Below are 16,711 nucleotides of genomic sequence, written 5' to 3'. Positions count from 1 at the left end.
CAACCATTTTGCCTTCTTGGTTTTCTTTTTCTTTGGAACGTACTTTGTTGCCGCCTCCTGAACAATGTCTCGGACTTCTGTCCATAGTTCTTCTGGGACTCTGTTTACTAAATCTAGTCCTTCAAATCTGTTCTTCACTTCCACTGTATATTCGCTAGGAATGTTAGTGAGATCATATCTAACTGGTCTGTGTATTTTCCCTGATCTCTTTAGTTTTATTCTAAATTGGGCAATAAGAAGTTCGTGATCTGAGCTACAGTCAGCACCAGGTCTTGTTTTCACTGACTGGATGGATGTCCGCCACCTTTGGCTGCAAAGGATGTAGTCAATCTGATTTCGGTGTTGACCATCTGGTGAGGTCCATGTATAAAGCCGTCTTTTAGGTTGTTGGAAGAGAGTATTCATTATACACAGCGAGTTTTCCTGGCAAAATTCTATCAGTCTGCGTCCCGCTTCATTTTGTTCTCCCAGACCATGCTTGCCTGTGATCCCAGTTGTCATTTGACTTCCCACCTTGGCATTCCAGTCTCCTGTAATGAAAATAATGTCTCTTTTTGGTGTATTATCCAGTAGGTCCTGCAGATCCTCATAGAACTGATCTACTTCTCCTTCTTCAGCAGCTGTGGTTGGGACATATATTTGGATCACTGTAATGTTGAAAGGCTTTCCTTGCACTCGAATTGAGATCATTCTGTCATTTTTTGGGTTGTATCCAAGCACCGCTTTAGCAAATTTCTTATTAATTATGAAGGCTACTCCATTTCTTCGATGTTCCTCTTGTCCGCAGTAGTAGATCTGGTGGTCATCTGATGTGAAGTGGCCCATTCCAGTCCATTTCAGTTCGCTGACCCCCAGAATGTCTATCTTTAGTCTTGACATCTCACCAATAACAACATCCAATTTGCCCTGGCTCATAGATCTTACATTCCAGGTTCCTATGGTGTGTTGATCTTTAGAGCATCGGATTCGTCGTTCGCCTCCAGTACCGTCGGCCGCTAGCCTTCCTTTCGGCTTTGAGCTAGCTGCGTCATCACATCTGGGGCTAGTTGAACTTATCCTCTGCTCCTCCCCAGTAGCATTTTGGCCATCTTCCGACCTGGGAGTCCCATCTTCCAATGGCATACCGACATATCTCTGGTTGTACTGGTCCATTTAGTTTTCTTGGCAAGGATACTGGAGTGGTTTGCCATTGCCTTCCCCAGGGATCACGCTTGGTCTGACCTCTCTGCCACAACCGTCCCGTCTTGGGTGTCCCTTCACGGTTTCGCTCATGACATCATTGAGGTGCTCAAGCTCCAGCACCCCGATAAGGCGGTGATCCTTTGCTCTGTGTCTATGCTACAGTTTTAAAGGTTGGCTTTTAGCCCATCTTTAAATCTCTTTTCCTGCCCACCAACATTACGTTTTCCGTTCCTGAGTTCGGAGTAGAATAACTGCTTTGGGAGACGGTGATGGGGCATTTGGACAACGTGGCCAGTCCAGCAGAGTTGATGGCGGAGGAGCATCGCTTCAATGTTCGTGGCCTTTGCTTCTTCCAGCGCACTGACACTTGTCTGCCTGTCTTCCCAAGAGATTTGAAGGATTTCTCGGAAGCAACGCTGATGGAATCATTCCACGACTTGCGTATGACATCTGTAGACATTTCGCAGGCGTACAGCAGGGTTGGGAGGACAATGGCTTTATAAACAAGCACTTTGGTATCGCTATGGATGTCCCGGTCCTCAAACACTCTGCTTCAGTTTGAAAACAACAATGTAAGTAGATAAATAGGTACCACTTTGGCGGGGAGGTAAAAGGCACCCTGAAAAAATATGCGGCAAAAACCAACCAGGAAAGGAGGCCACAGACGACAGGCTCCTCGGTGTGGAAAATGAAACAACAGCACCTCCCCATGGCCAAGTTGAGCACTTGAGACTTGAGCAGTGTGGGGTTGAATTCTCACAGTTTTTACGGGACACCCTGCAGCACATTTTGCTATAGTTTTTCATTGACCATCTTAATTAATTCAACATAGTTTGTGACAGATACAAAAATGAAGTTTCTGGAGGATAACAACTACTTTCAAAGCAAGTACCACAGAGCTAAACAGGAAATAACACTTTCAAATCAGGAACAGATTTTCCCCCCATTTTTTTATATATTGTAATTTATCTAAGAGTTGTCTTGGCAAGGCTTATTCAGTAGAGGCTTGCCATTGCTTTCCTCTATGGCTGAGAGAATGTGACTTGCCCAAGTTCACCCAGTGACATTTCCATGCTTCAGGGTGAATTCAAACCTGGTCTCTTAAAGTCCAAAGGTCAAACCACTATGTAATGCTGTGTTGAGTCACATTGGTGTAAAGTCATTTACAAGGAATGAGCAGGCACAGCCTCCTGAAATGGGTTAGGACAGGGGCACAGCAATCTATATAAATAAAAATATAATGTTCGTTTGTGGGATTAACAGAACTCAAAAACCACTGGGGGAATTGACACCAAATTTGGACACAAGACACCTAACAACCCAATGTATGTCCTTCACTCAAAAAAATTGATTTTTTCATTTGGGAGTTGTAGTTGCCGGGATTTATAGTTCACCTACAATCAAAGAGCATTCTGAACTCCACCAACGATGGAATTGAACCAAACTTGGCACACAGGACTCCCATGACCAACAGACAATACTGGAAGGGTTTGGTGGGCAGTGTCCTTTGTTTTTGGAGTTGTAGTTCACCTACATCCAGAGAGCATGGTGGACTCAAACAATGATGGATCTGGTCCAAACTTGGCACGAATACTCCATATGCCCAAATATAAACACATATGGAATTTGGGGGAAATAGACCTTGACCTTTGGGAGTTGTAGTCACTGGGATTCAGTCCACCTACAATCAAAGAGCATTCTGAACCCCACCAACAACAGAATCGAGGCAAACTTCCCACACAGCACCCCCATGACCAACAGAAAATACTTAAGGCCATCCAATCCAAGTCCCTTCATCAGGGCAAGAAAACGTAATCAAAGTCCTCCAGACAAAGAGCCATCCAGCCATAGATAGATAGATAGATAGATAGAGAGAGATATGATTCACACACAGAGAGATATAGTATCATAGATTTGAAAGGGACCCCTAAGGAAGGACAATTATATGTTGCATGTTCTAGAGTAGGCAAACCAGACAATCTCCACATCAATACTGACATAGAAACAACAAGGAATACTGTTTATCCACAAGCATAAAGGAATTACATATATCAGAAACCAACTTTTTCTCATTACTTTATTTTCCAGATCAACAGACTGGGCCACAGCAATGCGTGGCAGGGGACAGCTAGTAAAGATATGAATTTCTTCCCATTACTTCACTCACACCCACCCTGCAAACTTGCCATATCAATGGGGGATATGTCCCCAAACTTCATGTGGGTACCCTATTATTTTCAGTGGAATGAATGACAGTGGTGCTAAGAACAGACTGCAGCTTATAAAGAAGCCCTAAATATATCAATGAAAATGTTAATAAGTAAAACGGCATATTCCGTAGATATGGAATGATACTGTACACTTGAAACTCCATTTCACACGGTTGGTCATAGCACAAACGGTGTCTCATCTAGCTTGGCCTCCAGACGGGCCGCTGGCCATCACCATGAGGAGCAGGTGCAAAAAGCCATCTGATAACCCCGAGGGCAAGGAGGTCAGCAGCCGGCCTTGTCCCCACCCCACCCCCACACCCTTGCGCTTTATTGTCCTTTAGAACAATGGGTTCATCCCCTTAGCTGCCAAACGGCATCTGGATCTGTTTTGCTTGGGCAACCTTAGCAGGACAGAGAGGGGAAAAGTACACTGCAAAAGATTCACACATTTTACTGAAAAGCTGCCAGCTATTACTAAGGCTTTGCATTGGAACAATTTAGGGCAAAGAACCCAACAAGAAAAATTTCACGTAATACTACCTACCTGGTCTGTGTACCAGTAATAAGGTGTGGGGTCAATGCCTTCCCTCTTGTAGCCTTCCAGCAGCTCTTCACTGTCCCAAATACGCATTGAGCCTCCCACAATCTCTCCAACGTTGGGCATCAGCACATCAACCTAGAGAAAATAAGGGTTTGTTTTTACAAAACAATAATGATACAAGGAGGGCTCACAGGGAGTGAATGCAATTAACTTAGCTCAAGGCAGTGCTTCTCAACCTTCCTAATGTCACAACCCCTTCATACAGTTCTTTATATGGTGGTGACCCCCAACCACACAATTATTTTTGTTGCTACTTCATAACTGTAATTTTGCTACTGTTATGAATTGTCATGTCTGATATGAAGGATGCATTTTTACTCACTGGACCCAATTTGGCACAAATGCCCAATACAACCAAATTTGAATTCTGGTGGGATTGGTCATTTGGGAGTTGTAGTTGCTGGGATTTATAGTTAACCTACAATCAAAAAGGATTCTGAGCTTCATCAATGATGGAATTGAACCAAACTTGGCAAACAGAATTCCCATGACTAATAGAAAATACTGGAAGAGTTTGGTGGACATTGACCATGAGTTTTGGAGTTGTAGTTCACCAACACCCAGAGCGCACTGTGGAATCAAACAATGATGGATCTGGGCCAAACTTGGCACAAATATTCAATATGCCCAAATGTGAACACTGGTGGAGTTTAGGAAAAATAAGACCTTGACATTTGGGAGTTGCAGTTGCTGGGATTTATAGTTCACCTACTATTAAAGAACACTGTGAACCCCACCAACGATAGAATTGGGCCAAACTTCCCACACAGAATCTCAATGACCAACAGATAATATTGTGTTTTCTGATGGTCTTTGGCAACCCGTCTGACACGCCCTTGTGATCCCCTGAAGGGTCCCAACCCCCAGGTTGAGAAATACTGTCTTAAGGCATATATGTATGTGTATATACACACATATATATGTACACACACACACACACAAATATATATGTATCTGTGTGAACACAAACATATCTACAGTATATATATGTTTACTCATGATTTCCAAACATTCTGAACAAAAGCAATGAAAATCATACATTTAAAATCAGGGCAAAAGGCAGAAGTAGCAATTAGAGAAAATGATTAGGAAACTGTATGTCGCCTGAGGGCTGAGAAAGGCGGTATACAAATAATAATAATAATAATAATAATAATAATAATACTTTATTTATACCCCGCTACTATCTCCCAAGAGACTCGGTGCGGCTTACATGATGCCGAGCCCACAATACATCAGTAATAAAAACAATAACAACAGTAATACAAACAATAAAATAAAACTCATAACAAAAAAATAAGCAAAAAAGTAAATAAATAAATAAATAAATAAATACAGTAAATAAATAAATATGGGCAAGTAGGTGGCTCTCCAGTTGCCATAAAAGTAGGAACCCATTTCATTTCAATGGAGAGAGGGTTGCAGGGATAAACAAATGTGTTGGATTAGAAGTCTGGTCAGCCAGTGGTGGGGGATAATGGGAGTTGCAGGTTCCCAGATACTTATGATCTGGAGGCCTTTGGCATATATATGAAATGCCAAAGGCCTCAAGTTCTGTTCGGTGTGTCTGGCTTGATGCTTTCCTTGTTAAACCTCAACGGAAATCCCAGACTGTTTGGCTTCCCTAAAGCAGTGTTATGCTTTGTAAAACTCTCCAGATGCTGCTAGACCAGGCATGGGCAAACTTCAACCCTCCTCCAGGTGTTTTGAACTTCAACTCCCACAATTCCTAACAGCCGGCAGGCTGTTAGGAATTCTGGGAGTTGAAGTCCAAAACACCTGGAGGAGAGCTGAAGTTTGCCCATGCCTGTGCTAGATGGTGCAGTTGGCACTCTGTATCCACAGATCCTGCATCCACTGGGGTTTGGTCTTAGGATCTCCATAGATACCAAAATCTGTTTATGTTCAAGTCCCATTGTGTACCATGGTGTAGTAAAATGCTGCTCCATATACAAAATGGCAAAATGAAGCTTTGCTTTTTGAATTTTCAAGTAATATTTTAAAATTGAATCCATTGCTATGGAAGACCAACTCCGATATTTGCTTTCAGGGCAGATAATAGGTCACCCTTGAGCTATTGCCCTCTCCCCAAAGATAAAAGGTATTTTAAAAACCAACACACCAAAACGCAGACATTCGCCTTCCCTGCCTCAGCCTATTTTTCTTCTTAAGTTACAGCCCCATCATGGCATAGACAAGTGCAATGAAGCAGCAGCAGACAAGATTTGACGGAGGGCTCTTCTTCCCCATCTACAAGGTCAACCCATCTGCCCTGCAACAGCACAGAGACCGGGCCGCAAATTGATGCGATCCACTTCTAAGCAGACTCACCAACACAACACCATCTTTCATTCAGGAAAACCTGAGAGTCTGGACCTTGCTGGCGGACCACCTCGACTTAAATCTGCTTCCCTAATCCAATTGCTCTTAAAAATAAACATTGTATTGCCGAAAGCTTTCATGGCAGGAATCACTGGGTTGTTGTAGTATTTTTCGGGCTATATGGCCATGTTCCAGAGGCATTCTCTCCTGACGTTTCGCCTGCATCTATGGCAAGCATCCTCAGAAGTTGTGAGGATTGTTGGAACTAGGAAAATTGGGTTTATATATCTGGTGATTCCACAGATATATAAACCAATTTTTCCTAGTTCCAACAGACCTCATAATCTCTGAGGATGCTTGCCATAGATGCAGGCGAAATGTCAGAATATGTTCATATAGCCTGAAAAAACCTACAACAACCCAATAAACATTGTGTTTGTCTTGCCAAATCTTTTGGAAATGGGTAGATAACAAACTGCCTCCCCCACCTTTGTACATACCCTTGACTGCAATTCCCACAATCCCTGACCATGTTGGGTCGAGGCTGATGGGAGTTTGGGTCTGTTATTCTTCTAGTCTAACCAACCAACCCTGGGCAAATTGGAGGGATTTAGATCTGCAGATGTTGAATTTCAAGTCTCAACAATAGCCTCCACACCTAAGGAACTGAAGAGGATATTTCGTTTTAAATATAAGTTTAATTGTACAGATACTTTTATTGTATCTCAACTGTATTTTGATTTGTATCTACGATGCAAATATTTGTTTTTTTAGTTTTTTATTTGGCATGTTTTTCAATGTATTGGGTTGTGTCATGAGTCCCCATGGGGAGAAAGGCAGGGTAGGGATGGTGATGATGATGATGATGATAAAAACTGATGGGATCACAAGCCAGAAAAAGTTATAGAAAATGAACACGTCAAACTGCTCTGGGATTTCTGAATCCAGACTGGCAAAGTTTTGGAGCGCAATACTCCTGACCTCACAGTCGTGGAAAAAAACAAAGTACAAATTGTCAATGTTGCAATCCCAGGCAATAGCAGAATTGATGAGAAGCAACTGGAAAAGCTGACATGATATGAGGATTTAAAAATACAACTGCAAAGACTCTGGCACAAGCCAGTAAAGGTGGTACCAGTGGTGATCGGCACACTGGGTGCAGTGCCTAAAGACCTTGGCCTGCACTTAAACACAATAGACACTGACAAAATTACCATCTGTCAGCTGCAAAAGGCCTGCACACATTATTTACCAATACATCAGACAGGCTCCAACTTTGGCAGTCTTCAGGAGGAACTTGAAGATGTGGCTGTCCCAGTGTGCCTTCCCGGAAAAATGACTCATAGCACTTTGTTCTCCAAAGCACTTTACATTTCTTTAGGTCTGCTCGTATGCCCTTCCATAAACACCAGCATCACCTTCCGTTCATGTCCCAGCATTATTTCCAATTTTAACCTAACATTTGGCCTTCCCACTGTTTTTAATTATGTGTTGTCTTATTGATAATGTTACTTTTTATTGTCTATGTGTTTTTAATTGCTTGTATTGTTGTTATTATTGTTTGTATTGTTGTGTTTGGGCTCGGCCTTATGTAAGCCGCACCAAGTCTCTTGGAGAGATGGTAGCGGGGTACAAATAAAGTGTTATTATTATTATTATTATTATTACATAGACACTTGGGAAGTGTCCGATGTGTGATCGAATATAAAAGCCAGCATCGTGATCTTGTTAGCTGTGTACTAATCTTGTTGTATATCTAATAATAATAATAATAATAATAATAATAATAAGGAGAAGGAGAAGAGGAAGGAGAAGAGGAAAATGAAGAGGAAGAGGCAGGAGAAGAGGAAAAGGAAGAGGAAGAGGAAGGAGAAGAGGAGAAGGAAGAGGATAAAAAAAAAAACATATGGAAGGCTGGTTGATTTCCAGACATGCTTTATGTAGATTAAAAGCCAGGTGGAAAATATCTCATATTATCAGCTACCTGCACTGATATAACAGTCTGAATCTTCTCCTCCTAAAGATAAATGTGACTACAGGCCATTCAACAAGTGCCAGAAATGAAGTGATTTCCATACACATGTGTGAAATGACCATCAAAGGAGAGTCCCATAATCTTTTAAGCCTCCCTGATGTACCTACAAAACCATTTTAAATAGCCTCAAAGAATGGCTTCCTGAGAGAGAAGTGTTGTGACTTTCTATAAAATCCCACTGGTTAATTGGTTTCAAGACCTCGCTAACCGGCTGACAACCCTCACGTCTGTTCCTCTGTTAACAGAAATGGAGAGCCACTTGAATAGGGAAGGAGATTGGGAGGGGGGACCCCATTAAGAAGTCTAACCGCTCCCCTGCCCCATCTTGCATGCAACGCGTGCAGAGAACATAAACTGACAGATTCGGTAAGGCGGGAATCCTCGGGGCAGCGCTGCATGTAGAAGGACTTTATCTCAGCGGGAAATCGACACAGCAAGATCGGTTCATTAATGGCATCCGTCATTTGTCTCTCGGGAGCCTCTGGAATATCCTGCGGTTAAGAGCAAAACTTATTAGTTCATGCACATCCAACTTCCTTCCGTCTAGAACACCACTGCCTCATCCTCTAAGCCCCCTACCTTCCCAAAGCTTGCCCCTTTAGCAAAGGCATGACTATGCGGCTGTGTTTTGACTAACTAAACTTCAGTGTATTCATTATGACTGGCAGCTTCCAAGTCCCCATTATTACTGGGCCAGGCTTTAGTACAGCAGATTAATCAACAAGCTGCAATAATTCTTGCTAAATGGAAAGTTGATAGTGCGAAGCCTGGGTCTGCCAAGCTTCTGCCAACCTAGAACTTCGAAAACAAATGTCAGTAGATAAACAGGAACCGCATTAAAGCGGGGAGGTATTTTAGGCACTGCGTTTCAATGAGAAAAAAGAAGTCTATGAACGAAGAAAAGCACTTTGGCAAAGAGATGGAACAACAGCATCCCCTTGTGGCCGAAACCGAGCACAGCCTCCAAAGACGCCGAAAAATGGGAAAGCCTATATATATATATATATATATATATATATATATATATATATATACATACATACACACACACACACACACACACACACACACACACACACACACACCTCCATCTGTTGTCTATCTTGTCAATGTATAATCGACATTGAATGTTCGCCATATATGTGTTCTGTGATCCGACCTGAGTTCCCTTCAGGGTGAGAAATACTGTAATAAATAAGCCTATGGGGCATAGTGAATCTGCTCTGAGTTTTAGTCCAAACTTTAAATGACCTTGCCAAAGAGCCAAACTATGCCCAGAATAGGTCTAGCATCACACATAGCTCACCACCCTCCTGACATAGAAGCCACAGCTGTTTTTATTTATTTATCGTGTCAGGGCAGACCAAACATTGCATTGCATTTTTTAACAAACAAACAGACGAACAAAACACAAAGTTTGCAAGCCTGGTAGTTGATTAAATGACCTTTGACCAGTAGCTGGCCACTTGAGAGTGCCTCTGGTGTTGCACTCCACAGCTGTTGACTTTCATGTAGTCAGAATGGTCCGTACGTAAAGTCTGGATGGTTTATTACTGTGTATACTCGAGTATAAGCCAAGTTTTTCAGCCCTTTTTTAGGCTGAAAAAGCCCCTCTCAGCTTATACTTGAGTCAAAGTTATTTATTATTTTACTGGGCTATTATTATGATTTTTATGACATTTATTATTTACTATTATTATTATTATTACATTGATACTATGTTACTCTATTATTATTATTACTACTACATTTATTATTGTACTCTATTATTATTACATTTATTATTTTACTCTCATTATTATTGGAAGGATACGTAAGCACATTACATTGAAGGTTAGAAAAATGGTTTAATCTGAGTTGGACAGTCTTATCTTAAATTACAGTTTTATGTAAATATTCAAAAACATTTAACCTACTGATACCTCAATTAATGTATTTGTATTGGTATCTACTTTTATTTTGAAATTTACCAGTAGCTGCTGCATTTTCCACCCACCCTCTGTTTATACTCGAGTCAATACTTTTTTCCAGTTTTTTGTGGTAAAATTAGGTGCCTCAGTTTATATTTGGGTTGAGTATATACGGGAATTGATTTATAGCCAAATGTAATCAAATATTTCAAGGAAAACCATACTTTTCATTGGGTGAAGATAGTTTCTACAAGCTAAGACAGAATCGCAATCTCATTTTACTCATTGTAAACTAATTCAATGAGCAGTGAATCTTAGGAACAAGAAATTTGGGTGCAGCCACTAAGAAGGCCCTATTTCCAATTCCTGCCACATACACTAGATCAGGGGTCCTCAAACTTTTTAAACAGAGGGCCAGGTCACAGTTCCTCAAACTGTTGGAGGGCCGGATTATAATTTGAAAAAACATGAATGAATTCCTATTCACATGGCACATACCTTATTTGTAGTACAAAAACACTTTAAAACAATACTATAATTAAAATGAAGATCAATTTTAACAAATATAAATTTATTAGTATTTTAATGGGAAGTGTGGGCCTGCTTTTGGCTGATGAGATAGGATTGTTGTTGTTGTTGTTGTTATGTGTGCTTTCAAGTCGTTTCAGACTTAGGTTGACCCTGAGCAAGGGCCGGGTAAATGACCTTGGAGGGCCATATCCGGCCCCCGGGCTTTAGTTTGAGGACCGCTGCACTAGATGCTGTCAAGGGATAAAGATAATTCACCCAGTCACACACAACTGGAAAACACTGAAGCAATTTAGGACTTCATAGGGCATTACAAGCACTTTATTTGGGAGTCAATGCAGTGCTGTGGTTTGAGCTATGACTCTGCAGACAAGAAATTCATTCCCCACTCATTACGCGATAGGATCGCCATAGATTGGAAACTACTTGGAAGGCATGCTGCAACAAACCAACACTTTGAAAAAAATCCTGGTAGCTACTTTAGTTATTACTTAGGAGTCACACCTTCCTCCAACCTGAACCCATTCAAGAGTATTCTGAACCTGTTTCCAAACAGGTTTGAAATGCAGTACCTTTAAAGAATGCATCACGGAAGTCTAACAACTACATTTTAAAGAGCAAAGCAAAGCAGTAAATCTTACATCTCCAAATTCATAGTAAGTGCCATCTTCTTTCTTCACATCATGCTCCTTGAGCCACACAAGGGCGTCTGTGTAATTCATGCGCCTGAAGGGACGTTTCGGGGGCTCAAAGTTCTGTGGGACAAAAGAACGGCACTCCTGAGTTTCAAAAGTAAATTTCCAAATTTGTTGATATCATCTACATTTTCTTGCTCCAAATTATAAGAAGCAGAGATTGTATACATTACTCCCTTGGACTACAATTCCTAGAACCCTTCAGTATTTATGCCGGATCGGAAATTAAGGGAGGTCTAGGCCAAAGAAATAATGTCCTGAAGCTTCTGTTGACAGGTTATGACAATTTGCAAATCAAATCATACAGAATTTGTTGCTGTTCCTTTAAAAAGCACATTGTATTTATCTACATATTTCTGCAGGGGATACGTTCCTAAACTCATTGTGGAAGTAGGAAATTGCAGATAATAGCAAATCCTATAGAAATGAATGACATTTACCAGATGTTACCATTGGGTCACTTGGAGGACTTATGAATTTGCTAGGTCTTCCTGGGTAACTCTATGGTAACTTGTCATGGAAGCATACAATAGAACTGCATGGAGTTTTGGAAAGGCATGACCTTTTAGAGATCATAACCTTTTGAGAAACCAGAAATCTCCACAACCTTTTGGAAGCATGACCAATTTGGAAATTAATTGCATTCACACTCTTTGGAATAATCATAACCTTTTTGTAAAGTATGATCTTGCTGAGAAAGAGTTAAATACTCGTTTGAGTGAATCTTCTCTTAGTGGTAAATATCCACTAGTATTTATGCAAGGTAAAATTAGGCTTTTCGGTTGTTAGACTGATATACCAGGTTATCTCTATGAACTATTAGGAACAGAGATATGCCAATGCATATATATATAGCAGATATTTAAAAGTATTATTGCAGGTGTTAAAAAAAACACTGACTCTCCCATAAAATATATTGCTTTTAAATCATGCTTTTAAGAGACCAAAAATAGGTAGTCTTTTTTAAAAGTAACATAGTTGATTTACTTAAAAACTTGTGTATTCAACATATAGGTACATTTCTTATTTCTTGAGAATTTAAACAGTAGGTGCTTTAAAGCATTCTGTTTCAGTCTCTTCTTTGTTGCATACAGATTAACACTTTCTTCAATCTAATACATTACTGAACATTGACTCAATAAAGACTGAGTTCACACTGCAGCATACTGACACTACTGACTTCTAAACGGTACTGCTTCCAATGCAAACTGAAAACTAAAATTGAGTCTCAGTCTGAATAGTCCTAGATCTGGTCACATGGTCTGCAGTCTCTCCCACAACCTCAAACAAAATACAGTTAAGGGACAACTGCATACTAAATTATATACATGCAATATAGTAAGTAAACACAATTATATAACAAATAACTAATATAGGAGGCTTATAGAAGGTTGCAATTTCCAACATGGAGGCCCACAGACATGGTGCAAGAGTAATAATGTATAGATAAACAAAATAGCATTTGTGAGCATCTTCTCAAATGATTTTTGCAATGGGAGTTTTGTGGAAGACGTGTCACAAGAACTATAATATGCAGATTTGATAAATGTGGATTTGATTTAATATGTGTGAATAAGAATGGAATTGTATGGAAGAATGAATGAATGAGAGTTAATAATTTTGGAGACAACATCCTAAAATATTAAGGCCTGCAATGACTAACTTACCTGCTTGCTGGACTGTAATTAAAAATTGTTAATGAGAATTGAAAAGTAAACTGTGATAAGAACTGTGACAATGATAAGAGAAATGTTTACTACGTCAAGAAGGAAGTCCACACAAGACCAACACCAATCAAGAAGAGTCAACATCTGGCCAGGAAACTGAGGTGGAGCCAGGATGGAAGATGTCTATCATTAATTTACAACTTTGGGAATATATCAGCAGAATATTTTTTTTATGAAAGACTCAATCTAATAATTCTCAAATTGTGACAGACAGAGACACTGTTCACCCGCTATGCTCTGCTCCATTGGGAAGGAGAGAGATAGTGTATGTATGGAAAGTGTCAGGTCTGCTATGGGAAAGCACTTTGGACCCCCTTTTCCTCAGGAGAAGAGAAAAGAGTGGGTTTTGGAGTCATGATACATGTTACAGGTTCTGCTGTAGGGAAAACACAGATCTCATCCTTGGCATTGTTCTTAGGGAAAGAAAAGTTTTGGAGTTTCGGCTTTTAGGAGTTATGGAAGTTTTGGAACTATGCATTGGCAGGCTGCAAGGAAAGCAGAGTCTGGCCTACCAGGTGTTTCTCCAAGGAGGGAGAAAAGGAAATGGTAATATTTGGATGCATGAGGATGAATGCATGTACATGTGTGTGAATGGGGCTTGAAAATATAACTCCCTTTTGTTTGTTACCCATTGTAATCCAATGTAGTTACACAGAATCTGTATATCTGTATGTCCTATGTCATTTTTTATGTAAAAGTTCTGTAAAAGTTGATATACCCTCTCACACTGGAAATTGCAATAAAAAGAACCTATGCTTTAAAGTTATTGAAAAGTTATTCATAACGGATGAACCAGAGGTGCTATATAAAGAAAAGCCAAAATTAGAATCACATATTGAAGTCAATAAAGAAAACATTTTTTCCCTTTGTGGGTAGTGGTGGTGGTGATGGGTCATATCCACTTACTGGATTGAGGGCATACAGTAACTCAGACACAGGAGATTTCAAGACTCGGTCGACAACGTCACAAACTAAATCCTCCAAGCGGTTCAGCAAGTCTTCAAAGCTCATGAAAGGGCATTCGGCTTCAATGTGGGTGTATCTGTATGGAAAGGAGTCAGTCAAAAACCTTTTTATTCAGGTATACTTTTGACAAACGAGAAATTTCAAGAGCAAGCACCAAACATTTGTAAACTGACATATCTTTGGGTTGTTTTGAATTCAACTAACTCTCTTTCAATATGGTGATTTAGTATAACTTTTCTTTTTGCTTCTAATTTTTAACATCTTGCCTGACTGCCAGTTTTGCGGAAAAGGTGGGTTTCAAATCAAGTCAACAAAAAGGGAATATCCTGAATATAAAATAGATAGAGAACTTGCCTCAGAAGCTCAATTTATTTACTCTCTCTGCCACTCTATATACAATGCATTTAAACAAAGTACAGTGAAAATCTTATTATACTGTACAATAACGGAAGATATTTTGCTACAAGCAGAAAGTTAAAATAATTTAAAAGGCAATTAAAGACTCTGAGCACCCCACAGGAAAAGCCCCTTTTGCTACACAAATTAAAGAGCTAAATTTGAAACTTTTTATTTAATTTAGTCTTGCATATTAACTTGTATAAAGATTTGCTGTTGCTGTGTGCCTTCAAGTTGTTTCTGACTTCTGGTGGTCCTATCACAGGATTTTCTGGGGCTGAGAGAGTGTGGCTCACTCAATGTGGATTTCCATAGCCTAAAAAGGAATTGCACCCAGATTCATAGCTCACTGCACCACTTGTATACTTCAAGTGCCAAAGGACATGCTCAAAATGACCAGATAATTTAAAGGAAGCCATTATGTGAGAAGTTGAAAACATCACAGGTCTTTAGCTTCCTTTAACAAGGAGAGCTGGTTCCTCACCAAACTACAACTCTCAGGATTTATAACACTGAGCCATAGTAGTTAAAGTGGTGTCAAACTGCATCATTTTTTTGAGTGCAGAAGTATCTGGTGTGCCAAAGTGTTCATACGGTACAGCGGCAACAAAGCGCTTGACATTGTCATTTCTAATTACTTAGAAGATCTCAATCCACGTACTTTGGAATAATGCATGACAGATTGTTCTGTAAATGGTCTCTTACTCAGCTAGATGCCTGCGTGTCCGAGACTGTTCAGCTCTGTAGGACTGCGCAATGCAAAACGTGTCTCCCAGGGCTGGGATGCAGGTCTCCAGATACAGCTGCGATGACTGCGTCAAATAGGCTTCTTCGCCAAAGTAATCCATTTTGAAGAGAGTAGAGCCCCCTTCCACCTGTGTTTGAACCAGTGTTGGTGGAGTGATCTAGAAGAGAGAGACAGAGAGATCATAGTAAGAGCACAGGAAATTGCTTTTTACTGAAACAGCCCCCTTGCCCATTTGGCTCAGTATTAACTCTGAATAGCAGCAAAATTTGCAAGGTTTCAGACAAGATTCTAACCGACCTGAAGAATGCGAGGTTTCTACAGTAATTTCTCAACAAATGACCAAGTTTCATCCTAGTTAGTTCCCTAAATCAGGAGATCAGGCTTATTGTAGCTGCAAGGGTCCAGTTTCAGGTATGAAAAATGTGAACGATCACACCAGATACTATTTAAAGCATATTATAGTAACTGATCCTGTTAATTTGCTCTGTTTCCATGATATTTCCTATGCTGTTATACATTGTTATCCACCTTACTAAACCACCTTATCTGTAACCAATTCACGTAGTGGTTTTCCTCCCCTCTCCAAAATTAGTCTGCTGTTATTGTTGTTGCTAGCTATTATTGTTATGTTGTTTTACGCTGTTTTATGCTGTCTTAATTGTTATTGCTTTGTTTTTAATTGTATTCTGCCTTGGGCTTGGGCCCCTTGTAAGCTGCCTAGAGTCCCTTCGGGGAGATGGAGGTGGGTAGAAAAATAAAGTTCTTCTTGTTGTTGTTGTTCTTCTTGTTCTTCTGGTGATGTGAATTTACATATTTCAGTGTGTCCACATTCATATTAACACCATTTACTAATATGGGGCATGCCAATCCATGGTTGCTAGATATCATGGATCTAGAGGACCTGTTGTATACTATAGTTCTCAGAATCATAGAATCTTATAGTTGGAAGAGACCACAAGTGTCATTGGAGACAACTCCCTGCTCTGCAGTAACATATAATCAAAGTCTTCTGGGCCTTCAAGTCATATTTAACATGAAGACCTTAAATGAACGTATCATGGAGCTTTCTTGGCAAAATCCATTCAGAAAGGGCCTACCATTTAACATTACTTTCCTCTGAGGTTGACTGGTCCAAAGTTAGTCAGTGCATTTCTGTAGCCCAGTGGAAATTCAAACACTAGTCTCTGAAAGAGATCTAGTGCAACACTTAAACCACTACACTACGCTGACCACTAACTTCTGCTGGAAGTGTAGCATAGACGGTCCTCCAGTGTGATGTTATAATCACTTTCAGGGAAAAGATGGTATGGAGTTGTGCTAAAAGACCTGGAGACAGCATATTAATGCAAATCTATGAAAAATCAAGTTAACAAATGTTAAGCCTGTGA

The 16,711-nt window shown here is 40.2% G+C and overlaps 1 protein-coding gene across 2 annotated transcripts in view; it reads right to left on the bottom strand.

Moving 5' to 3' along the window:
• Nucleotides 1–16,711, bottom strand: part of NARS1 (asparaginyl-tRNA synthetase 1) — a 41,396-nt gene that overhangs the window by 5,990 nt on the left and 18,695 nt on the right. For both annotated transcript variants that reach the window (XM_067464649.1, XM_060761317.2), the window contains exons 10-14: nucleotides 15,281–15,480; nucleotides 14,120–14,255; nucleotides 11,433–11,546; nucleotides 8,713–8,844; nucleotides 3,940–4,071 (exon numbers count right to left, since the gene is read on the bottom strand). In XM_067464649.1, the coding sequence (XP_067320750.1) occupies nucleotides 3,940–4,071; nucleotides 8,713–8,844; nucleotides 11,433–11,546; nucleotides 14,120–14,255; nucleotides 15,281–15,480 (714 nt within the window). The remainder of the gene's footprint in view (nucleotides 1–3,939; nucleotides 4,072–8,712; nucleotides 8,845–11,432; nucleotides 11,547–14,119; nucleotides 14,256–15,280; nucleotides 15,481–16,711) is intronic.

Source organism: Anolis sagrei, chromosome 2, assembly GCF_037176765.1.
Source record: "Anolis sagrei isolate rAnoSag1 chromosome 2, rAnoSag1.mat, whole genome shotgun sequence".
NCBI classification, from domain to species: domain Eukaryota; kingdom Metazoa; phylum Chordata; class Lepidosauria; order Squamata; family Dactyloidae; genus Anolis; species Anolis sagrei.
Note: the sequence above shows the minus strand (reverse complement) of the source record. Positions and strands in the feature narration are given on the sequence as shown.